The sequence below is a fragment of the Gasterosteus aculeatus genome, chromosome 14, assembly GCF_964276395.1.
Source record: "Gasterosteus aculeatus chromosome 14, fGasAcu3.hap1.1, whole genome shotgun sequence".
NCBI classification, from domain to species: Eukaryota; Metazoa; Chordata; class Actinopteri; order Perciformes; family Gasterosteidae; genus Gasterosteus; species Gasterosteus aculeatus.
In genome coordinates, this window is record NC_135702.1 from 12,297,776 (window position 1) to 12,322,411 (window position 24,636).

Genomic DNA, 24,636 nt, shown 5'->3' on the forward strand with positions numbered 1-24,636 from the left:
ATTCTTTCTGTATCAAAGTATGCCAATAATTAATTATCAGACTCAACCATACTATGATCAGGTCATGTCATCAAAGCAGCGTGTAACCACCCTCAGCCGTAGACAAACAGCAACACTTCAGAGTAGCTGTTGGGAAATCACAATCGTATTTTAGTTGGACGATGTGAGCTACTTTCTTCATACGACCCTCAAGCATGGTAAGTGAAAGCTTTACCATGGTGAACATTTGTGCTGACGCATCCATAGACCACCTCGTGTCGGCTTACCTATAACTTACTTTACCCAATTATGGACGTGATCAGGTGGAGAAAACCTGTCAAGTGTTATTTGTAGAAGATTGCGGCGTGGATATGGATGAAGCCGTGGCTGGTGTTGTTCTCCCAAAACCCAAACAAACAAAACAATCCCAAAAACCAATCATATAATATGTCCTTGTTTTTCCCTCTCCCATGATCCCTCTCTGTGGCTTTGACTCCTATTTGTGCAGTAAAGAGCAGCAGCGCTCGGCAAAGGCCATGTCAGTGTGGGAGCAGAGGACCAACCAGCTGAGGAGACACAACATAAGGACAAGCAGCGAGGCTTTGTTCAACGAGCTCGACCCGGAGGAACGCCTCCAGAAGTCCTCCACCCTCCATCTGCACCCGGACACGAAGACTCACCTGGACCGGCCGCTCGTGGTGGAGGCCAAGAACGGCGACAAGCCCAGCAGGCCTCCCGAAGGGCCGTGGGAGGAATTGGGCAATCCCCGGCAGGACGGGGTGGGGGACAACTTCCACTCGCACTCCAGGAAGCACCACCGGCACCGCGACAGGAACGGGGAGAGAGGGGATGGAGGCGAAGCCCGGGGCGGGAGGCACCACACCCATCACAGCCGCAGCAGAGACCACAACGGCGACGGTGCCCAGGTGAGGGACAGTAGAGGGGAGAGCGGCAACGGCCGCGACGGAGGCCAGGGACACCGGCACCACCGGCAGGCCGGCTCCCCCGAGGAGGAGGCCAAGGACTGTCGGTCAGGGGGAGAAGAGAGGGGCCACCGTCACCATCACTTCCATCGTGCACCAAAAGAGGGAAACGGGCTGATGGCCAATGGTGCGCAGGGAGAACGCAGGGGGAGGGGTGGAGGAGGAGGAGGAGGGGGGGACAGTAATGGGGAGAGAAAGGGCCGCGGCTCTCGTATGGTCCGAGCTCAGTCCACTCTGGAAGGAGACGACTGTAAGAGGAACAAGAATGGAACCAAAGGTCACAGGTAAAGACTGCACAAAATAAGTCAAAATCACACAGGAGTTTGTCACTGCAGCACCCCGTTTCCATCGTATAGTACTGCTCCTCGTGTTCTTGTGTGGCATGGTATTGAAGTTAGCGAGAGACGCACATCACACAGGATTTTTGTTTGGGCAGGTCTCTTAATCCCAAAGTGCTCTCGTGCATGGTCGCCCCTGTCCTCATTGTATGAATGGGTGAAAAAAAAAGCATTAAAAAAGCGCTTTGAGTGGTCTTAAGAATAGAAAAGCGCAACACAAGTGCAGTCCATTTACCACTTAAATTGACTATAATCACTACTATAATGACAATGTATTAAACGACAATGTGAATTGAGTAGCTCGTAGTGATGAACCTACACATAATGAACACCTGAATCTGCACCTCTCAACGTTGTGCAGATTGACAGGGATTTTTCCTAAAGGTGTGCTGAGCTATTGTGGTTCGTCTCAACCCTACTATTGTTTGAAAAGCTTCAAAAATAAGCATTGCACAATCGCTGCTCAGCAGACAACCAGGCCCACATAGTTTGGGAATAGGTGGTGAACATCGTAGAGCAATTACCAACAAGAGAGATTTTCTTTTAGTGAGGTCGTTGGCTAACGAAGAAGCAGATCAACTGAAACGCTGGTGACATGTCAAGTGTTGTGTTCAATTTCTTTCCGTTGCCTCCAAGAGGGAAAATGATTCCAGCATTAAGGTACGATATTTAGTTCTTTTAAAATCCCCCCCAACAGACAAATTAGAGCAAGTGTTTCCTGCTGCTCAAGTGTCAGTGTTTATGTTTTGTTTAACGTTGAATGAACAGCCAGTAGAAAACCACTGATGTTTGAAAATGTTAGTTAATAATGAGTTATTTTAGTTTTACATTACGGGAAAAACTTAGAGCACTGCACTACCAGACCAGGTACTGTAGCGGCGCTCTCACAGACCTCCGATCGCGCCGATGTTTTCCACACAGCAGAATTGTGACATCAATTCCTGAAAGCTCTCTTAACATGAATGAATATGAACTCAGAAAAGAGACCTACAGTTGCAGAGTCTTGCTTCATTTTATATCTTTTAAATATGAGTTCATGGGGTGTAAAAGCAGCATTTCAAAGCATCATCTAAACACTCGCTATAGCACTCTGATTGACTTGTTAGGAAATAGTACAAAATACTTTAATCCTTGCAGCCATTTTTCTTTGCGTATAAACACAGTAGAACTGTGTTTGGATAACAGTATAACACCATCTTAGCCTGCTGCCACTTATGTTGTGATCTGTTTCCCAGGAGGACAGAGGACTCGTATGGATCTCATTTGTCAGAAAAGGCTCAAAGCATCCTGTATGTTTCAAGCGTTCGAGTACAATGATGCGTGTGATAAGACGCACATCTCTTTCTCCAGGGACAGGCAGCCGGACTCTGAGGAGGACGGCCTCGCCTCTAGCCCTCCGCAGCCGATGCGGAGTGGCCTGAGTCCTGGAGAAAAGCAAGAGGATGCCGACAACCAGAAGAACTCCACCAGGGCCAGCCAGGCGGGCCTCAACAGCAACGCCATCATCATCCCTGTCACCGTCACTTGCCCGCCCAGAGAGACCACCATCATACCCGGTGAGTCACGCTCACACCAAGTGAGGGAGCAGTAGGAAGGAAAAGTCTTACATTTTAAGCTTTTAAACATTATTCACATTGTAACGGATTAAAACACCGTATTGTCATTTTTTCCACTAGTCATTAGTCATTGAGGGTAATTAAAGCTAATTAAAAATAGCGTGAGATCTCAGGAAAGAAATGAATGTGTGAAAATCTTAAGTAATAATTGATTCTGAAACCATGTTGTTTTTTGATGATCCATTTTAATGGATGGAGAAAGTAAATCATAAAACAACTTCATAGAATCTGTCAGAAAAAAAACAGTTTGTGCTTCCTTGGTTTATTGAGTGTGTTTATCTTCTTCCACACCAGTGAACAACCTTGATTGCGATAACTTTGGACTCAGTGAGGAGAAGAAAGACCTGGAGGAGGAGGAGGAGGACGCAGCTAATGGGCCTCGGCAGATGCTTCCCTACAGCTCCATGTTCATCTTCGGGCAAACAAACCCGTAAGTCATAACAGTGAAGGAACTTGGAGGGGTGACAGACAAATATTAATAGTTTCATTCAAATTAAGGGCAACAAAAACTTTCTAAAACCGTTTCATGATCAGACTTTTTCACCATGTGGTGGGGAAAAAAACAACAGCATGAGGTGAATCCAAAGATGTTGATTTAATTCACCGACCTTGTTCTAGTAGATTCTATTCACGGGAAAACAACACGAGCGTTTCCACTTACTGGTGAATAGTTCAAATACTTCCCTCAGTGAATACTTTCACTGTGAAGGTTCTGACTGTTTTCTATGCAGATATTATGGCAGATCTTGCATTGTGTAACAAGAGGGAGAGCTGCGTCTCTCCTCTATGCTGACAATGTAGTTCCATTGGCTTGAGACCGTCACCTCCAGCGCACACTGGGATGGTTTGGAGCTGAGCGTAAAGCAGTTGGGAGGAGCGCCAGCACCTCAGACCTTAAGCCAAAATGAAGGGTTGGTGTGCTGAGCATCTCAGGGTGTGACGCGCTGAGGCCGGAGCTTTTGATCCAAAGCCACATTTCGCCCAAACTCTTGATAGGGACATTAATATCAATCCTGGAAAGTACAGAAAACGTTATTTGTTTGTAATGTGTGTATATTATTGTGTATGATTTTTTTTTAGCATTACATGTAAATTCCATTAGAAGACATAGATGTCCAGGAGTTGTTTAGAAAGCCTGAGGTTGATACATGTGCACCTCATTGACCTGACGGGGACGGATACAAGTGTTACAGGAGGACATAACCTAGTGAGCAACTCAAGGCGTACTTTTACATCAGTTTGTGTGTGTGGTCTTGCAGTGTGCGTCGGCTGTGTCACTACGTGGTCAACCTACGCTACTTTGAAATGTGCATCCTGATGGTCATCACCATGAGCAGCATCGCCCTGGCAGCCGAGGACCCAGTGCAAGCTAACGCGCCGCGCAACAACGTGAGCTGGACTGACGTCTAGACATCATGAATAAACATCTGCAAGTGGACCTCAAACACACTGCTTGTCACACACGCACTTCACACACAAACACACTTCATTTGGGCCGTTTTTCTTTCCTTTTTGGTGTGGTTGCAAAGCTGACAGAGCTTGCGACCTCTGACAGGGCAGAAGAACATGTTGTGCATAACTGGTCCGTTCTCTCACACACAAGCTTCCTAAGGGTCTCAAACTGAAAATACAAGTCTGTCTGTGAAGAGTCAACTCAGAGGATATTGTCTCGCTTTCTTTCTTTGCAGATTCTCAAGTATCTGGACTATGTCTTTACTGGGGTCTTCACCTTTGAGATGGTGATTAAGGTGAGGGGGGCTGAAAGAATCCACGGATACTCAGATTTGAGCCCAGCAATGTTTTGGTAATTTGCAATTCAAAAACTGGGATGAATGTGCTTGAAAATGTAAACTTTTTTTCAACGTTTAAATTACACAACACAATGGTTTCAACAGCATGTTTTTCATCCAATTAGGATTTAGGATTATAGTCATTTTCAGGCCAATTGAGCTTGGTTCATTGCACACAGCCAACAGCCCTGTCATTTCACTGGCATCGCTAATTGGGTTTGTGGTTTTACATTTCTCAACTGTTATAACACTCTGTCCTGTTTCCGAATGCATTCGATTATGAATGCACTGCGGCACTGAAATGGAAAGGTACTAGATATTAAAGCCAGAGGTCTTCTTAAGATGTTTCAGAAGGAGAGAGGGTTCTAAATATTGTCGTAAAACCACAAAAAAGCTACTGAGATTTTTAAAACGATTGTAATATTTTTTCTGTGACTCGAGATGATTGACTTGGGACTGCTCCTCCATCCTGGCGCTTACTTCCGTGACCTGTGGAACATTCTGGACTTCATTGTGGTCAGCGGAGCCCTGGTGGCCTTTGCCTGCTCGTAAGTCCACTTTTCCTTTACTTGTCACTGCGGGGACTGAATATAATATATTACATTCAGTCTGGTTGTCTTGGGGTAGAGTATTTTAAACTGATGTTACCTTCACTCTAGTCCCCTTCTCTGGAGCAGGCTAGCATGCTAACACACTGGGGCCGTTCTAGTGTCTTTTTCCAAAATAGGGCGGGGGGGGGGGTCTGTAATCAGGCAAATGAGTAGTAGCGGTAATCAAAACGGAACAACAGCACTGCATGTCGTCAGCGCAAAACGCGTTGAGATAAACAAAAACAACAAGCTTCTCATCTGTTGGAAGCGACAACCATTCCAGACATTCTTGGTCATTACCTCACTCGGATTACCTGCACTGATTGGAGTCAGCCAGGGTTGCCTTTGGATGAAATGAAATGTGTCCGTTAGTAAGCAAGGATCGCTCATTAGCATTAGTTTCTGTTCGACCGCGCATGCGTAACGTGATTTCTTTAATCAATGGCAGGCGATCTACTGCCGCTGCCTTCGCGATCGACCAGTCTTGCTGTAGGTGCAATGTGGGCGTGCGGGGCCTTCAGTTAGCGGTTTGCTGTAGCAACTTTGTATTTGGTCCAATAAACAAATTCACTCAATGAATTGTTATTATATGTACAATATTTTTATCTGTGTGGTGCGATTGCAATTAGCTATCCAGTAAGACACACCGCTTCCATTCACATGTTTGGTATTGAATTGAATCGGTTGGTATCTGTTTCACTTGAAGGTGACGTGTATAGAAGAGGTTGTATTGTTGCTTTGGTAGCCTGCGGCGCATGAAACCTCGAAGAATATTAAACTGATAAAATCTCTAGTTTAGGTGGGAAATACATGTTAACCACAGCCACAGTATTAAGGGCGGTAATTAGCCCCTCGACGCTTACAGACCTGCATTTTTGGCCTTTGACGTAAGAAGGTGATTACATATTCTGTTTCATCCAGTGCCGTCTGATATTTCCCAGACAGTATATCCGCTAGTCCGTCCTGACAGTTTGTCCACAGTTAGTCCCCTGTGTATTTTTCTTTGTACTGCTTCTTGTCGCTCAAATCTCTTCTCCTTCGCCAGCTGTGTATTGATGCTTCTCTCTGTCTTTTATCTGTTTTTGACTGTTTCTGTTATCTCTCTTTCACTTTTCCCCGTCCTCTTTTGTTTTCTGGTTCGGATTGCTTTCAGGAGCCTTATGGGGTAATGCTGCCTGGTCTCTCTGCCTGTGTATTTGTCCATGTGCTTGTTTTTTTCTCAGTTTTTGTCTTCTGTTGTCCTTCATCTCCATCTCAGTCTGTGTCATTTGCGGAGTTCATTGATTCGTCTGCAGCAGCCTCCCTCTCTCTGCCAAATGTTTTGAACAAATGTCATATTTTGTCATTTGCTCTTATCATCATCGTCACAGTTGGGATCAAAGATTCTGGCATTTATTCTGTTTGTGTTTTGTAAGTGTGTCTTACATCTGCATTCGGGTTACACAAGTGCGTTCACCGGTTTTCCAACTGTCGGATATATTTTAGACGTGTTCGTTGGAAGAATATACATAATTCATAGCGTGGCAGCACTGTGAATCAGAAACATACCACGTTGCCGGACACAGGCTTTCAGAAGAAGAAGTAAGTAAAAGGTGTTTTAGATTCCATTAACACAAATGAAATGAGTGCAGTCCATAATAAATGCACAAGTATAAAGATGCTGATTAAAATCTATTATGGAGAGTGAGTGGTAAATAAAAAGCTCTTTTTATTTTATTGAACACGAATAATATTATAAAAGGATGAAAAGGGAGCTTTCAGTATCAGTATGTGTCTGACCAGAAATGAGATTTATTCTAAAGCCACCGTTCATATAAATGGAATACTTTCAGGTATTAGCATCATTATGTCCAGCAGTCTCAGTTCAGTCTGACGTCTGCCTGACAAGTAAGGCTGTCAAAATTGCTCAAAAAGGACGTTCGGACAAATTTATACAACGGGACATAACTACTTGTATAGGTCATTTATTTAAGTTTAAACATATTTAAGAACATATTACCTACACAAAAATAAGTAAATAAGTAAACTAAACTACCAACAGCGCAGACCCCTCTCTCTCTGCGCGTAGCGGTTTAAATGAACCTTAACAATAAACAAATGCTGAGTGCTGATCAAGAGTTTTGTGCAAGCAATTTAAGGTCGCGATTCTTGTTCTAAATATGTCAGGCTTCATCCAGTGATTGAAACTATATTCAAATATAGAATATCCGTTGTCAGCCCTACTGACAAGACAAAGGTAAAAAAGAGCGAGCTTCAGCCGGGGTTCATCAGTCCATCAGTTCACATCCCTCGTCTCTCATCAACTCACATCCATGGCATGTAAGCGTGTATCCGGCTACATTCACACCGCAAGCCTTAGAGGATAGTTGACTGCCGTCCTCCTGACGAGGAAAGAAACACGACTAGTGAAACGATCAGAAAGGGTTAGGAGAGAACAAGAAAACAAAGACAAACTGTAAATATATTATTGTGAAATCCAAAACGGAGATCCATGCTTCAGCCACAACTGTGTCGGCAGGTGTGCTCACTTTCCAATTTACCTAAAAGAAAAAAGGCTTAGACTGATTTGTCCAAACTGTCTCTGCCCAGCCGACTTCATTTGTCACATAAACGTTGTGGTGGCTGGGAACCGTTCACGTTTTCTATGTCTATGGAAGAAATACGCATAATGAAAAGCACCAGCTCGTTTTTTTGCACGTGTGCAGGAAAAACATGACCTACCCACTTTATATCTAAATGGCTGGACCAGTTTTGAAACTAACCCGCGGAAACCCACTCAGTCACAAATGCCGTTGACCTTAACAGACCCAATAAAGATCTATGTAATTTCATTGAAACCATTTGTATGCTTATTTATTCAGATATTTGAAACACAATTTGGTCTCTCATCTCCTGAGACAAACTCTTCAGCAGGACCATTAAAAATTAAACATTAAAAGAAATTGCAAAAGTGGGCAGCGACGTGAATCCAGTGCAGGGGAAATAAACCCCAGTTAGATCGAGACGGCAGTTTGTTATTCAGTACACAGCAGATTTGGTTGACGATGTCTTTAAAAAGCATATCTGGTTTTCTCAGCTGCAGTGTGAACGTGGTCATTGGTGTCCTCTCATCTTGGTTTCTCTCTCAGTGTCCATGACTATAAATGTGTTACATTCCTGTGTGAGGAACACACAATCACTGCAATATGTGATCCAACGTGTCTGTTGCTTCGCTCTTTCACAGGTCAATTAGTTGAAGTTCCTTCTATTTGTCTTTTATCTTCTTTTTCTTTTCGAATATAAGTTTTAAAAGGCCAATTAATGTCACTGTGTCTTCATGCCTGTGACATCAGCTTAAAATGTTTGTTTTGCTCTGTCTTTCTATGCTTGTGCTCTCTATTTATGTGGGTGATGTTTGTGTGTTATGTTTGTCATTGCTTTTTTTTCCTCATTAGATCGCATCAAAGCGTGTCCAGGTGGGAACTGTCCCTAACTACCTTTTGCTTATTGCCCCCCCCCCCCTTCCCCCCTCCCAGTCCTTTTCTTCCTCACACGTGAAAAACCTGTTCATCAACCTGTCTGAATAGATTCTAGGAAAGACCATGGTTCCCCCTCCCTCCTCTCTGACCTCCTGTCCCAATATTGGGACATTCAGACAATATTGGGAACTCCACATCATAGCTTTCAGAAGACCAACATATAGCTGCTGACGGCACCAGTATGAGTCAGCACTTAATAGATTTTCACTTCATCAGATATCGGTTGAATCAGAGGACTGAGGCAATAAAGTCCTTCTGATTGGACGCCAGCTACCAGCTGAGAGACACACGTCATGATGAAGAGGCTGCTGAGCACATTTAAGTTAGATAGCATATTTAACCTGCGTCAAACACACACATCTGCTCTGTAAAACACCTCACACACAAATACAACAGTTAAATCAGGAATCAGGAAACATTTATTGCCAAAATATGTCATACATACAAGGAATTTGATTGGCGGTTGGTGCGTGACAGTAGACAGCGTAACAATAAACATATTAAAAACATGGCAGAGTCCTCTTACCAATGCGGTAATTATTATATTATTATAAGTTATTTCAGTTAAAAGCCACCAGTGCTGTTACTGAGAACACACAACCTTGTATCCATGCGCGCACACACACATACACACATTATATCTTATTTTCCCACGGCCCTTCTGAAAGCTATTGGGAGGCTGTTCTTGCCGTCACAATGTGTCGCGTTCCTCAAATAGCGAGGACTGGCATCGAGTTTGCAGACTGCATGCCAGGGTAACCGAGTCATCCGAGCATGAGAGCCGCATGCCAATTTGTTAGTGTTCCGCTGAGAAAGGAAAGGCCTAAAATGTTTGGCACCGCGCTGTTCTCCCTCAGTACGTAAGAGACTTTTACAAACATTACAAACAGAAATATTTAATTATTGAACTGTTACAGGGACGAAAGGCCGGGACAGGAAGGTGGTAAAAGCCAACAGTGCTTTATTTTACAGAGACAATCATCTTCATGCTATTTCTATAGAAAGGAGCCGGTACCTTATTTCCTGGAAAGGACTTAACTGGAACATTATTTTTCTAATAATGTTGAATTGCCCATCGTGCACAAGGAAGAACCAGGTAACTGCCAGAGGTAGTTAAGTAGAAAATTGTTTTTATTTTTAGGGTGGGAGGAACTGGGAAGGTCTTACTGAAAAGATATTTTTGGTAACACAATCTTCTGTGGCAATGACGAAAATACATGTATTTATTAAATTGTATGTAGACTGCATGACAAGCTTTCCATTGTAGTTCAGCACATGTCCAGTTTACAAAGATTACTTTATCTTCACACTTGTTTTGTGTTTGTGTTTTGGAAAAGGTTGCAAAAGAAGACACAACCCTTGAGAGACCTGTAAATCACAAATCATGTATTCCTGGAGTTTTACGATTTCAAGCTTGAACACATGGCCCTCTTTTTACAGTAGTAAAGTACTTTAAAGTGTTTTTCGTCCCCCGCGTATGACGGTAACTGATGCTGGTGCAAGAGAAAACGAGACCTCTTGGGGCGACTAACAGACTTTTAGACCAAATTGAGTCTCTAGTATTGTTGTGTCCTTCTCCACATTCTTCACTTAACACATGTGAATATATTGCAGTGCACACACAGATATGAAAACACTCCCAGTTTCTAAATCGAAGAATCGCAGAAACAATCGACAATCACTTTTTATAAAGAATAACAGCCACACTACGTGTACATGAAAATGATTAATTAACAATTGTCCTTGGCCAATGTCAGATAGAGTGAACGATGGCTCAGCTGTATTCCATCTGCATGGGACCAGTTATTAAAACCCGCAACATCTGCAATGACTGATGGCAGTGGTCCTCCAATGACGCCGCTTCCTCAAGCTGATTCTTTGTGCTTTCCCTCCACACAGTGTGGAATATCTGTTATTCTACAGAAACAGCCTGCTAGCTTCATTGGACTATTACATGCAATTTGCTGCAGTTAGATCCGTTAAAAACGGATGTTGATGAAAAATGTGTTGGAATTTTGTTTTGAACTAAATGATGAAATACCTCAAAGGAAAATAATTCAAAAGATAATCGTGTATTTGCAGGGAAATGCGATCATTGACGGTGAGTGGAGGACAAATATGGATGCAAGCAAAAGAAAAAAGAGAACAGACGGAAAGAAAGAGAGGACCAAAATAAAAGAAGAAGAACGAAATAGACAAAAGGAAAGAGGGAAGAACTGGAAAAGAGAAGAGAGGGATGAGATACAGCTGAGGGGATCTAAATAACGAATAAAAAAAATACGAATGAACAAAAGAGAATGACAAAAGTCAGCAAAGACATGCAATGACAAACAAAATCAAAGAAGGAATAAATGAATGATGAAGTGGTGGAGCAGCGTCTGATATTTGCACTCACGCACAGTGCTTGAATGAATCTTCCTCTCCTGTTGCATGCGTCTGTAGAATAACATGAACTCATTTGCATGTACTCTACTAACAGAATCTAAGGAGGGATCTATCCACGTGCACAGTACACCTGACGAACCACAGTCTTGCTGGTGTTACTGGAGGATGGGTCGAAAGGGTTAACATGCATGCCGGTGACGCCGCGTCGCCCGGACTAACTGTTCTCTCAATCTGCACAGAGGGACGAAGGGCAAGGACATCAACACCATCAAGTCCCTGAGGGTCCTCCGAGTCCTGCGGCCACTCAAGACCATTAAACGGCTTCCCAAGCTGAAGGTACGGTAATCCAATCCGTCACCCATCCAGTGCATCACGAGAAAAAAACAACAACAACAAAGCAGAGCAGCCAGCTGGGGCTGCAACCGGTGTCAATCACACGCCGCCATGAGTCAAATGCATTTATAGTCCACCGAGGAGGAATTGCTCTTCCTGATTTACAACAGTCGCGTTTTGAATGTGTAGTATCTCTTTCTCAATAATGAAGCTTTGATCGCTTTGACCTTTGTGGTGCTCTGTGTTGTGGAGACTGGAGAAGTTAAAGTCACACAAATTGAAAGTAAGTGACAGAAAATTGCTTCCTTTACTGAAGGCGTCCCGTGCCAGGATGCTGATTCTGGCACATACGCTCCTCTAAAGACAGAGATAGACTTTTGTCCAGGGGGCTGCACAGCGCATCCCGTGCAGAGGAGAAAGCATTGACATTTTGTCCCTGGCTAGTTGTGTGAGGCGTTAGTCAACAATACGTATATTTTGAAAGGCGAGTGCATGTAACAAGTGGAAACTGACAAATATTCAATATATTCCTCTCAAACCCCCTGCTGTGTGTTTAGTATGTTTCATGATTTTCCCGAAATGACTACAGCGGTGTGTTTTAACAACAGTACGGTTTGGGAGATACTGTTAATGCAGTTCATATTTGATTGGCATGGTTGAAAGGGTTTAAGTGGCTGTTCTTGATATAATCATACAATTTCAGGTTTTTTTAACCTGTAATTTAGACTCCGAAAATGTACCTGCATAATTGTGACTGGTTAATCGTCGCATCACAATGTGCCGACTGCCTCTTTCACTGCGGACAAATAGCTATCCACTTAAATAAGCGACATCGCTGTTTTGTAATTTCCTAAATAGTAATCCTCTCGTTTTCCCTTTTTACACTAAATACCTTCAGTTACTGTACACTTAAGTAGAAATGTTAGTGAAACATGCAGAACTATTACACGTGTTTGGCAAAACGTTTAATGAACACAACTTTGTAATAATTTCTACGTTTTAAAATTATTCTGATGAGTGAGGCAACATTTTTGTATCATCGAAACATTAGATCATCCCGGGCGTAAATCCTTTTCTATACAAACACTGCCGGCTAGCAAAGTTTGACATTCTGAAATTGCACGTAGTGCTTCTAGGTAAACGGGAATCGTATGTAGACTTAGTGATAATGTATTGTGACCCTCATCAAGACCGTCAGCTGATGCCTCTCACGCAGAAACGACAGCTTCCCTCTGCTGCGTGAAGGCAGTAGATCTTCCAAAAGTAATGGAGCTGACAAAAGATGAAAGCTCTCATTGGAGTAATAGAAGTGGGATGATTGAGGTTGATCAGAGCTGGCAGCAAGACGCTCATCCACAACTCCTCCTGGATGCTTGACGGACAGGCTGGTAGCGGAGGGGCGAAATGTGCTCCGTCGGGTCTCTGGAGACAGAAGCTTCGATAGCCGATCACTCATGCAGCCACGGATTCATCGGTTAGATTGCCTGCGTGTCGGGATGGATAAGCGGAGCGCTTCATCTCACAGAGAGAAGCAAAGAGACGAAAAGAGAGAGACTGTCGGACAGGGAGACGGGCTCCATGCGAAGGTGTGTTCATGTACCCAAGCGAGCACAGAAGGGTCTTATGACAAGGATTTCAATGAAAAAAGGTGCCACTTTTTAGTTCTCAAAGCAGATTCAAGGTACAAGCTGGAAAAGGGTATTTCAGTGAGCGCTGTTGAAACTATTATTTTCACCTTTCAGCCAAATTAAGCTTAGTTAACCTCGAACTGGAGACTTTTCTGCTTCCAAACCTTAAGTGGTCACTAGAAAAAGATTGGAAGCAATGCTGTGCAGAGGAATTGTATCCAATTTTATTTTTCTTCCTCAGAAGTTTGATTAAAAGATTATTAAATTAACTGAATCCCTTTTTAAATTAGAGTTTATGTTTCAACACATTAAAAAGTTATTAAGTCAAGTCTTCACATTCAACCGAACACGTTTATTTTGAATGAATTTAGTGTTCTTTTCATTCTGTTTAGTCTTTGCATTTTCACGTGGGCAAACAGCCTCATCTTTTTTGGTAATTTACCTCATTTATTTATCCACGCTGCGGTTCTCCCACACTCTTCAACCCACCTACATCGCTAGTGATCTTCTTTATTTCCCTATTGAATGGAGCGTGTACTTTTTCCAGGCGGTGTTCGACTGTGTCGTGAACTCTCTGAAGAACGTTCTGAACATCCTCATCGTCTACATGCTCTTCATGTTCATCTTCGCTGTTATCGCTGTTCAGCTCTTCAAGGGAAAATTCTTCTACTGCACCGACGAGTCCAAAGCTCTGGAGAAAGACTGCAGGTACTTCAGCCAAACTCGCCCGTCCTCACGTACCGATGGAGCTACGGTGGTCTCTGTTGGCTGGCACCTTCCCTTTTATTTCAGATGATCTAGTTTTGTCTCTGTTGCCTCCTTTTCCCCCGGATTCCGTCTCCTCTCCTCTCGTCTCTCTCTTTCAGGGGTCAGTTTCTGGACTACCACAAGGACGACGTGGCAGCTCAACCAAGAGAGTGGAAGAAGTACGAGTTCCACTACGACAATGTCCTCTGGGCCTTCCTCACGCTCTTCACGGTGTCCACCGGGGAGGGCTGGCCGCTGTAAGTCGGAGCAACCGCCATATCAACACCTCATGCTTCAAATTTAACTTTAAACATGCGGTGTGCCGCTTTTAAGGGGGAATCTATTTACAGGAATGGATTTATTAGCGTATAATATGCTCTTAAGAATGTCTGTTTTCATTTGATTAAAATGAGTCATTCATATCTACATATATCGCCATGTTTCTACTGTGGCCCAGTAGAGACAAATCAAACCAATTGTGGGTTTGTGTTACCCGAAGGACACCATAGCTTTCCCGCACACTAGTGAAACTGGGGTAATGTCAGCTGCAAACCGTGTTATGGCTGGCCTTCTTCTGACCTCTATGGCTCCTTAATAGTGTTATTATGTTATTAAAGACGGCCTGTGAGCGAGGCGAATGGTGTTGCTAACACGTTGCGGTCCTTGGCTCGGATTACCGCCTCATGGAAAGGGGGGAGTGAGCTGAAGGGGCATTCAGTAGGGTTACAATCTGCAACCACTCCACTAGATGCAACCAGATATTAGACACCGTCCCTTTAAGCCAAACATGAAATGCATAAATCAGGGTTAAATTTGGTTAAACGTTAAAGATGGCCCAAATACATGACTTTAGTTGTGTTTATTCTTGTAGTTAAAGTGTCGTTGAATCATTTATTCTTCTGCATGTTAGAACTTCTTTCAGTGACTTGCACCGTAAAGCACTCGTGACACCTGGAACCCCGTCGGATTTCTCCCAGGCGTAATTACTGTGCGTCTAAAGATGCAATCAAAGCCCATTGCATAAATGTCTTCAGTCTGCTTTTCTCCTCGCCTGAGCTAAAGTGTCACTGACAGATTTATTATCATCATCCTCATCTCTGTCGAGGACGTTTGGATGTTTGCTCATTTTATTCTTTGTATTTACCTGACGATGAAATGTGAATTGTAAAACAGACTCTGGTCATGGTCATCCAAAATCACACAGCCAAACGTGACAAAGTGACAGCACGTTTTTAAGGATGGAGTTAAATAAGGTTATGATTTGGGATATTTGTTGAGAATTGTAGGACCAAAAAGTACCGAAAAGAACTAACAAAAAGTTAACCCTAAAATAGTGCAAATGCGTACCCTCAAGTAAAAGGACTTCAACCAAAATGAAGCACAGTGACTTGTCTGTGAAGATGAGTGGAGCTGACATGTTCGAGCTCCTAAAACACCCAATAAACAATTCATGATGATAATATATAATTGTCAGACTGGTGCCGTCTTTGAGCAGGTCCAACGTTGTTTCTCCCGGATAGCAGATGGTCTAAGTATTTATATGCAAGGACTTGCTAGTGTTTTTTCCTTAAGGAAGCAAATAAAAAATCAAGCCGGTACCTTTCACAGACCTGAATGTAATATCAATCCACCATCTCGGATCTTGAACATACTGATTTTACTTTTGCCAAGTGTGCAACTGGCAGCGAACTTCGCAAGAAGTGAAGTGCAGTTGAACAAATGACCTCCTTAATGCTCCATTCCTCCGGAACATTCTCGTGCTCCTGTGTTGTGATTAAAATGGTTAACATGTTGTGAAGGTTAGCTAACAACCCCGCTTTCCAACAAAACAAGACTAGACACTGGATTTTTACCCGTCCTCTACTCTCCTCTGTGTCCACTACAGGGCCTGTGGTTTATTTTCCTTCTAAGGTAATCTTAGAGTGTTTTTCTCATCATCTTCATGTATGCACTTTTCAAAAGTTTACCCCAGAAACGCATTGCAAACCAAAGTGTGCACACGGGACTCAAGAAGTTCGTCAGAGAACCGTAGAGCACTCGTTGATCTCACAGCAGGAGCCTCATTAACTCACCGGAGACACTTGTAGCATTGCGTGAGCCAGTAAGAAGGAGACATTGGGCCGACAACTGCACCGCCCTTCTGTCAAAGGAGCAGAGGGGACCTTACTGTGCTGTGACTCACTCAATCTTTATAAATAGCCCGCGTGAGGATTGAGGAGAGCTCCACAGGCAGCCCGGGCTGGATATTTTGGGAGAGGTTCCCTGAATATTCGTAGACGCATTGTTTCATTTCATCAAGCGTTTCTTGATTACACTTTTTTCCTCACTTTATTTTTGTCAGTTACAGAGTAAAGTGGGGTGAAGGTAGTGGGCTGATCTCCTTAGACAAGTCATCTGAGGGATTTGGCATCTTTCAAAGCTCCACCAAGAAGCTTAGCAGAGCGTTGATCGCTCTGAATATAGATCTGAAACTAATGCTGTTTAATAGTCCACACATAAATGTATTCAAAAATGACTTATTAATGACAATTAAAAATAATTGTTAGTTGCAGCCCAACTGAAAGTTGACAGTGTAAATTCATAAAATCCCTCTGGACTTTTATTTTGCCTGCTGTGGGCTTTTCATGGTTATATAGATATTTAGTCACCTCATCTTTTTCCTTCTTTTCAGGGTCCTGAAGCACTCAGTCGACGCCACTTACGAGGACAAGGGCCCCAGCCCGGGCTTCCGCATGGAGACATCTATCTTCTACGTGGTCTACTTCGTGGTGTTCCCCTTCTTCTTCGTCAACATATTTGTGGCTTTGATCATCATCACCTTCCAGGAGCAGGGAGACAAGGCCATGTCGGAGTGCAGCCTGGAGAAAAATGAGGTGGGCGAGCTGCACTATGAAAACACCACGTCGACCTCTGTCCTCTAAACGCAACAGGAACAAACACAGATTATTTCTGTAGAGACGCTGATTTCTGAAAATGTTTCTCTCAAGCGTCACATTTTGCCGCGAACATTTTCTGCGTTTTAAATAATGGCACACGCTGATCCACCTCAAAACATCACTTCCAGGCAAATTTAATAAAACATGGCTTTCAATTCCCTCAAACAACACAGAGAGAAAACAGAAAGGTTTATTCACTCCACAAAGACTTGCAAATCCTGGCACTTTTCCTCTCTTTATTGGCTAGTGATGAGAAAGGCTCAATTTGTAATCTTTTGATTAGACAAACCACTTAGGAAATCCTCTCGTGGCATGCTGACTGTCTTTTTTACTTTTGAAGGTGCTCCAGAGAGGATTTACACACAATGTGTTTTTGTTTTGTCTCTTCATCAAACAGAGGGCTTGTATTGACTTTGCCATCAACGCCAGGCCGCTGACGAGATACATGCCGGAGAACAAGCAGTCCTTCCAGTACCGGATGTGGAAGTTTGTGGTGTCGCCCCCATTTGAGTACGCCATCATGACTTTAATCGCCCTCAACACCGTGGTGCTGATGATGAAGGTCAGTGATTGCAAAGCGCCAATCCCGGCTCAGTGAGACTGTAGCATCCAATACGATGCAGGGCAGTGTTGAAGTATTCAAGGGGATTGCAGTCTCCATGAATCTGTACCATTAAATAATTTAGCTTGAAGGCAGAGCTGCAACAGCACAGGTCTGGCTAGGAGACATGAAAAATCAAACATCCCCACCATCACACCACGGCGATGCTTCTGCCTACAGTGCTCGCTGCTCTCAGAAGGAAGGGCTTCTGTCTTGGACTGGTTTTCTAAAATTATTTCAAATTGCATCAATTCTGAAAAGCTATTTGAGGGGGGGGGGGGGAATTCAGAATATCAAATTATTTTTTTCCAAACTGTTGTTTTTCACATCAATATTTTTAAACAGAACGCGGATATGACGCAGCGCAAAAGGGACGTTGTGTTCTGAAACCTGGGATGGAACGTGCGTATGCAGCGCAGCCCTCCGGGACCGTAAAGCAACAATGAGCAGCTACTGACGCATGTCAGAGCCTCCACCACCTGCCATTTATCTCAATGACAAGACACAAAGCCTCTTGTTTGCTTTCTTTTTTACAGTTTTCAGCTTAATAAACACTTCTGATCAAGTGTCATTTAAATGGAGATTAAGGATGAAGCTTATTCACACTGTGGTTCTTCTCTCAAAATGATTCACTGTACGTTTTCTCTCCTCAGTTCTACGGAGCTCCAGACCTCTACGAGTCCATGCTGAAATACCTGAACATCGTCTTCACAGCCCTCTTCACACTGGAGTGCATCCTTAAGATTATTGCCTTCGGTCCACTGGTGAGACCGTATGCTGCGCTCTGCTCTGCAGACACTACACAATTATTCATTATTACATTGGTTCTGTTTACACACAAGGGGGAAATCTCTCTCAGGGAGACTCGTGCGTCTCTCTGTGCTCGCAGTGCTCAGTTAATTGCATGTTGTCTTTCTGAATGCTGAAGCGAGGATTATTAGATCTGTGATCTCATGGAAGTTCTAATGAAGGAACTGGCCAAATAAGATGTTTGGATGATGATCTGTGTAAAAGCACATGAAAGGTGTGGTACGAGAAAACCCAAATAAAAGGTGTCAAATCTCAAATTCACGAGTGAGGGAAGGCATGCATGGAAGAGTGCGCGAGGACAATAAATCCCCCCCCCCCCCCCCCCCCACCGACATGGGGCTGTCTGGCTCGCAGCGAGCCATTTCATCTCTGACTCTGTTTCCTTTACGAGGCCCATTTGTTAAATAGCTTTTCTCACACACCACTTGCCTCCACCTGTTTAGCTGTTAAGCCCAGACGGATGAGCTCGCATTTGCCGGTGTAAACACCCGGCTGCCTCCCCCTCCGGTAGCCGGATGAACGACCGGTCTGAGGGGAACCAGGCCACGAGCAGCCGCTCAGCAGTCAGCTCGTGCCGGGGATTGTTTGTTGTATATGCACAAATTGATTTGTGTGCCATGGGGGATTCCGAGAGATCTGTAGTGTTTCTGGGTAGTTTCTTTGTTTTTAAAATGTTTCTCTTTCATCTTTGATAATCTGGTGTACACCACAGGGCCCTTTAACCTATCCACATTTCTGTAAATTCAACTGAATACAGAGACTGTAAATGTGCATCTGGCCTCAGGACCGACCTTTTTGATGTACTCTGGTTGAGTATCAAGTCATTACCAAACTGTAAAATAAGGCGATCTCTGATTTTAAGTGTGAAATAATGTAATGATTATCCATTATCAGCATACAGGAATTAAGTAAAGCTGAGCTTATAAACTACCATAAGGGGCAGTGAGGGGGTTTGCCTACGAGATGGCCCACAGTGTCAGACTTATTGTCTATATTATGAAAATAACGATCAATGTTTTTGCACAAACAAGCTGTTTGAATGTGTTGACTAATCTCTCCCCCCTTCTGTTGCTTAGAATTACCTGAAAGCAGCCTGGAATGTGTTTGACTTTGTGACTGTGCTCGGAAGCATCACAGACATCTTGGTCACGGAGATTAAGGTGAGCGCCTCCTGTGTGTGCCGTTTTAATAATCATTTGACACGTTAGGCCAAACGCTTTGCTTTCTGCTCTCTCTCTTGATGGAAACAGATTTAGTCTAGTCAGGAGTCAGAATGTTGTTCATATGCAATTGTTTAGTCTTGCAGGAAATGTCGTTTAGGGTTTGCGAAGAACTGTTATTTTTAACTGTCTGACCGCAAATATTTGGGCTTAATTTTTCATTTGGTCTAGAATAGAAGAGTGGCCATGACAAATTGTCTGAGCCCAAGCAGACTGCTTTCTTCTGCCGCCCCCGGTTCAGTCCACTATGTCCACTCTGTCCTATCTGTGTCTCACTGGCCACCAGAGCTCCAGCCTGCTGCTACGTAAAGGAATGAGCTATAATTAGCTACAGGTTACCGCTGTGCTATTTTCCCCAGGTACTGTTCCCCCCGAAGCACTCCCACAGATCCTCCCCCCCTCCCCTGCACCACAGGCCGTCCCCGCCACCACCAATCTGAACAAACCACTGGAGCTCCAAATTCATTAAACTTATAAGGCATGCATTGCAATGCTCCCACAGACTTCAAGTCCTCGGATTGTAACCTCAGCCAAGAAAACGGCCCCTGAAAAATAAGAGCAGCAAAATCGACGGTGGAAATGGAAATCTGTGCATTAAAGAAGCACAGGGGGGGCAACAGAGGAACGACGCTGTTGTTTCAGCTTGCAACATTTTGTTGCCTCTGTTGAATCGCAGCCAATGGGAAAGAAATGAGACTGAGGGCTGACGCAGGGTTCTGCTGCTTTCTGTGTTGCAAAGTCAGTCTCTGCTTTGTGCGACTTTCTTTTCATGTGATCATTATTCCTCTTCTCTACCTCCTCTCTTTTGCTTTCCTTTGTGTTTTTTATTATTCTTTCTCTTTCGCTGTTCCCATCGTCTGCGCTGTCTCTCCTGGCGCCTGTGCCCTCACTCTGCTCCCTCTGTCACATCTGACACCTCTAGACGGTAAGTGGCTTTTCTTGTTGGCCGCTGATATTGTCTATTCCCCCGTCAGTGTGTGTTGTTCTCTCCCACAGTCTTACTTTAAATTGCCTGCTTACTGAACCCTTGGTGTGACGTGATGTAACAGAAAAACACCCATTAAGTTGTTAGAATTGTGTTGTGCTTTAACAGCAACACAATTTCCATTGCATGAGACCTGACACCTCTACAGAAAATCACCGTATGAGTCATTTTAATACGCCGGCAATGTTTCTGTGGTTTGCATCGAAATCCTGCAAGAAGACGGGCAGTTGTTGTTGTTTCTGTCAAATCATTGAAAGCCGCTGGTTTGTATTGCAAATAGATTCCATTGGCATGACTTTGTGGTTGTCAAACCTTATATAAGATGCTATTAAATTTCAACCTGGTTCAGGCTGGCATGTTTTGCATCGCAAGAATTCAACCTTTAACTTGAATTAAACATCTAGGGAGAGGGAATGAAAAGCCCTGATTGGGAACGAGCCCTTGTTGTCAGCGCTGTTTGGATCCTCAGGGAACTGATGAGAGTCGGATGTAAAGATCTGAGTGTGTCTTTTTTACCACCGTGTTAATTTGCATAATCTCTGAATTTGTGATGAGAAAATATTATGAGCTATATTTAAAGGACCAGTGTTTAGGATTTAGAGGATTTACTGTCTGAGACGGAATGTGAAGTCCATAACTATCCTCTATGTTGCACCACCGTCAGACGGGACAAACCAAACACTGGCTCCACAAAGAGGCCTTTACAACAAGCAACAGACTGCTCCGTTAAAGGAAGCCGTGTCCCTTCAGCGGCCACTGTAGCAACAACGGTACAGTGGTCATCAGCCATTAATCCCTCCACAGCAACACTTGGTCACACCAGACCAAATAGAGCTGTACCAGGAAAGCTCTTGAGCAAGGGTGTGTTTCATTTCTTAGAAGTTTGTCTGTAAAAGGACGTCGTGCATAGTAACGTTTAAATCCTTCGATCCTTCACTCATTGTGGAACCTCACACAGTCTCTGATTATTCTCTCACAGGACAAGATGATCAACCTGAGCTTCCTGCGACTGTTCAGAGCGGCTCGTCTCATCAAGCTGCTGCGGCAGGGCTACACCATCCGCATCCTGCTGTGGACCTTCGTGCAGTCCTTCAAGGTGAGCCACAGACACAGTATGGAAGTAGACTGGAATTATGTTGCGCTTTTCCAAACGAAAAAGATGCGCATCCAGGGATGACAGGAATTCCGTCAGGAAAAGACACGAGTGGATTGTTTGAATAGAGATTTTGGGGTCGGGTTGGTCAATTAGATGATTCATCGATGAGTATAGAGTAAGAATATCTTCTTACACACAAAATATAGGGAGTGAAAGAAAGCTCACAGCAGAAAGAGGTTCAGATTTGCAGCCGTTGCCGGTTTGCTCTCTAAATCCCTTGGGACAGGTTGAGTTAAATGCGGAGCACTGGGCCGCAGCCGTGGGAATTCACAGCAGGTTTAATGTCAGTGGTGAGAGCTTTTAAGCCCGATGAAAATGGACAGTAGCTGCAGAGTGTTAGAAGGTGGCTATTTAATTACAACAAATGTTCCTCTCCTCTTCACTGCGATGTAAATAGCCGGTTAAAAGAATCGACCCCTTAGCTCAGGTTGACTGCTCGGCTTTTAAAATAAGACTGTAAAATCTTACAAGGGTGCTCGTCCCCTGTGGTGAATCACATTTATGTGTGTGTGTGTGTGTGTGTGTGTGTGTGTGTGTGTGCGCGCGCGCAGAGACTGACGGGGGGTTCAAAGTTTGTGTGAGGAGGAGAAAGAGGTTGTAGGTTGTGTCTGTTTGTGCTTTGAAGTATTTAGGCTGTTATTTGCGTTGCTTTCAGGCCCTGCCGTATGTCTGCCTGCTCATTGCCATGCTGTTCTTCATCTACGCCATCATCGGAATGCAGGTGAGTCGTGACAGTGCCAGCTGGAGAAAAGGAAGTCAGACTGTAATGATTCAGTGGTGGATGCCTCCTGGATAGTCGCTACACAACCACGAGAGCCTCCACAGGTGTTTTTCCTATTCTAAATCTAATATTTTCTTATTATAAGAATAAGTACATCCGTTGGCCAGAATATGACAGATTGTTAATTGCTTAGCGTTAATATTTTAAGCCCTGGGAAATGGCTAGCCTCGCTCTGTCCAATTGACACATTGAGCTATAAAGACAAAGGAGGTTGGGCTGAATGGGGTCAGTACAAAAAGTACCGGACGTTCACTGGGACTCGTATTCTGTGCGCAGTGTACCAGAAGTCATAACTTTGCATTTTAAACTTAATTTGCATGGAACCATAACACATACATCAGATATTAGGCCAAGTGACGTGCGTTACAAACTCCTTTTAACCCCAAAAAACATTTTCTAAACTCAAGAAACCTTAGTTTCTTTTAGGTTTTTGGACTTTTACCGTTGCACAACATCAAATAGAACGATCATAAATGTGGGAGTTATTGGCAGATTACCAATTATGTTGTTTCAGAACAAGGACTTATTGTTCAGGTATAATATGAGTCCATCTCTCCTCTCAAGACAAATGCAGGAGGACTACACATCTCTGAAATACTGATCAACACAACAAGTATTACTTACTTGTTATTCTTCTCTTGCCGAGATTATTATCATATTGTGCGCGTGTGTGTGTGTTGATGTCAGCTGCTGTTGACGTGCAGGGTCAAGATGCTGCATCCGTCCGGCTGCTGTTCTCTAGGGCTTGGCAGCCAGCGTTTACGGGCCAGCAGGAAGGACATGCCGAGGGGCAAATACATATTTAAAAAGACACCTCCGGGTTGTTTACTACAGCACATTTATTGGGAAATCACAAGATGTGGCTGTTTTCCACTCTCAGTCTCTCTGCACTACAAATCAGTGAGGGTTTACTGACATGATAACAAAGAATAGACAAGAATAAGTGACAATAAAGATGAATGAAAAACATCTTGTGAAACCACCGACTATGGATATAAACAAATATAGTCAGAAATAGGGTTGTTTCCTTGTAAAACAAGGGGTGAGGGTGTCCCTTCCACTCAAACTGTCTTTATCGTCACACTGTTTAAATTGCTGGACTGCTGGGTTCAGCGCTCAGGGAGGATAAGTGTCATGGGCGTTGCTTGGCTCTGTCTCTGTGCAACAGTCCATTACAACGGTGGAGTAGAGCAATCATTTCGGGTTTCACATTCAATCAGCACCATGTTCTCTCCCGCCGCCTCAGGTGTTTGGAAACATCGACCTGAATGAGGAGACGGCAATAAATCTCCACAACAACTTCCAGACGTTTTTCCAAGCCTTGACTCTTCTCTTCAGGTAATCCCTACTCCGCTTTCTTGGAAACGTCGGTTCAACCAATAATCGAGGGGGGGGGGGGGAACTGATCACTCACGTCCGTGTGTTTGTTTCAGGAGTGCGACAGGCGAGGCGTGGCATGAGATCATGTTAGCGTGTCTCAGCAACCGGCCGTGTGATGTTCACTCGGGAACCGTGGGGAAGGAGTGCGGGAGTGACTTTGCTTACTTCTACTTTGTCTCGTTCATCTTCCTCTGCTCCTTCCTGGTCAGTGTAAAGGAAAACAGGAGGCCATACTGGGGGTTGTCATTGAGGGAAAGATCCACTGCTAGTTGGAAGTTTGTAAAACTTCGATCCAATAACTTCAAGTAACAATTATATTGCAAATGGTCATTTTGGGCTAAATACTGTACATCACCGAGATGATCCTTTAATTAGATCATTGTCATTGTTAAAATTGCAATTGTTATTTTGGGAAGAGGAAAAGGACTTTATTTGGGACTTGCCTGTATTTACCATTCATTTATTTGACACATTATCTAGATGTTGAACCTCTTCGTCGCCGTCATTATGGACAACTTTGAGTATCTGACGAGAGACGCCTCCATCCTGGGACCGCATCACCTTGACGAATTCATCCGTGTGTGGGCCGAGTACGACCCTGCAGCCTGGTAAGTGCTTCAGCTGACCTCTGACCCGCACAGCCACCCCGCCGATGTCAGCTAGTGTCTGCGTCATAGAGGAGGGCTGTGTAGTGGGGAACCATAAGCCAATAGTTCCACCAGGAGGACACGTCACAGAGAAATTCTGCTTTAGCGGCGGCGGGTGAGCGACATTAATGTGGCCGAGGCCGGCGACAAAACCCCCCTCGGCCGGAGTGATGCATGTAAATCCAGCGTTCCGCTCGGCGTCCACTCAGCCCT

General features: G+C 44.0%; 1 protein-coding gene across 8 annotated transcripts in view; it reads left to right on the top strand.

The window, feature by feature from the left end:
- cacna1bb (calcium channel, voltage-dependent, N type, alpha 1B subunit, b) overlaps positions 1-24,636 on the top strand; it is a 128,065-nt gene that overhangs the window by 83,703 nt on the left and 19,726 nt on the right. For all 8 annotated transcript variants that reach the window (XM_078088209.1, XM_078088204.1, XM_078088203.1 and 5 more), the window contains 18 exons: positions 488-1,246; positions 2,651-2,856; positions 3,211-3,346; positions 4,176-4,305; positions 4,605-4,664; positions 5,148-5,254; positions 11,439-11,535; positions 13,708-13,868; positions 14,027-14,164; positions 16,579-16,780; positions 17,241-17,405; positions 18,098-18,208; positions 19,331-19,414; positions 21,439-21,555; positions 22,271-22,336; positions 23,643-23,734; positions 23,830-23,980; positions 24,257-24,384. In XM_078088209.1, coding sequence (XP_077944335.1) covers positions 488-1,246; positions 2,651-2,856; positions 3,211-3,346; positions 4,176-4,305; positions 4,605-4,664; positions 5,148-5,254; positions 11,439-11,535; positions 13,708-13,868; positions 14,027-14,164; positions 16,579-16,780; positions 17,241-17,405; positions 18,098-18,208; positions 19,331-19,414; positions 21,439-21,555; positions 22,271-22,336; positions 23,643-23,734; positions 23,830-23,980; positions 24,257-24,384 — 2,910 coding nt within the window. The remainder of the gene's footprint in view (positions 1-487; positions 1,247-2,650; positions 2,857-3,210; positions 3,347-4,175; positions 4,306-4,604; positions 4,665-5,147; positions 5,255-11,438; positions 11,536-13,707; positions 13,869-14,026; positions 14,165-16,578; positions 16,781-17,240; positions 17,406-18,097; positions 18,209-19,330; positions 19,415-21,438; positions 21,556-22,270; positions 22,337-23,642; positions 23,735-23,829; positions 23,981-24,256; positions 24,385-24,636) is intronic.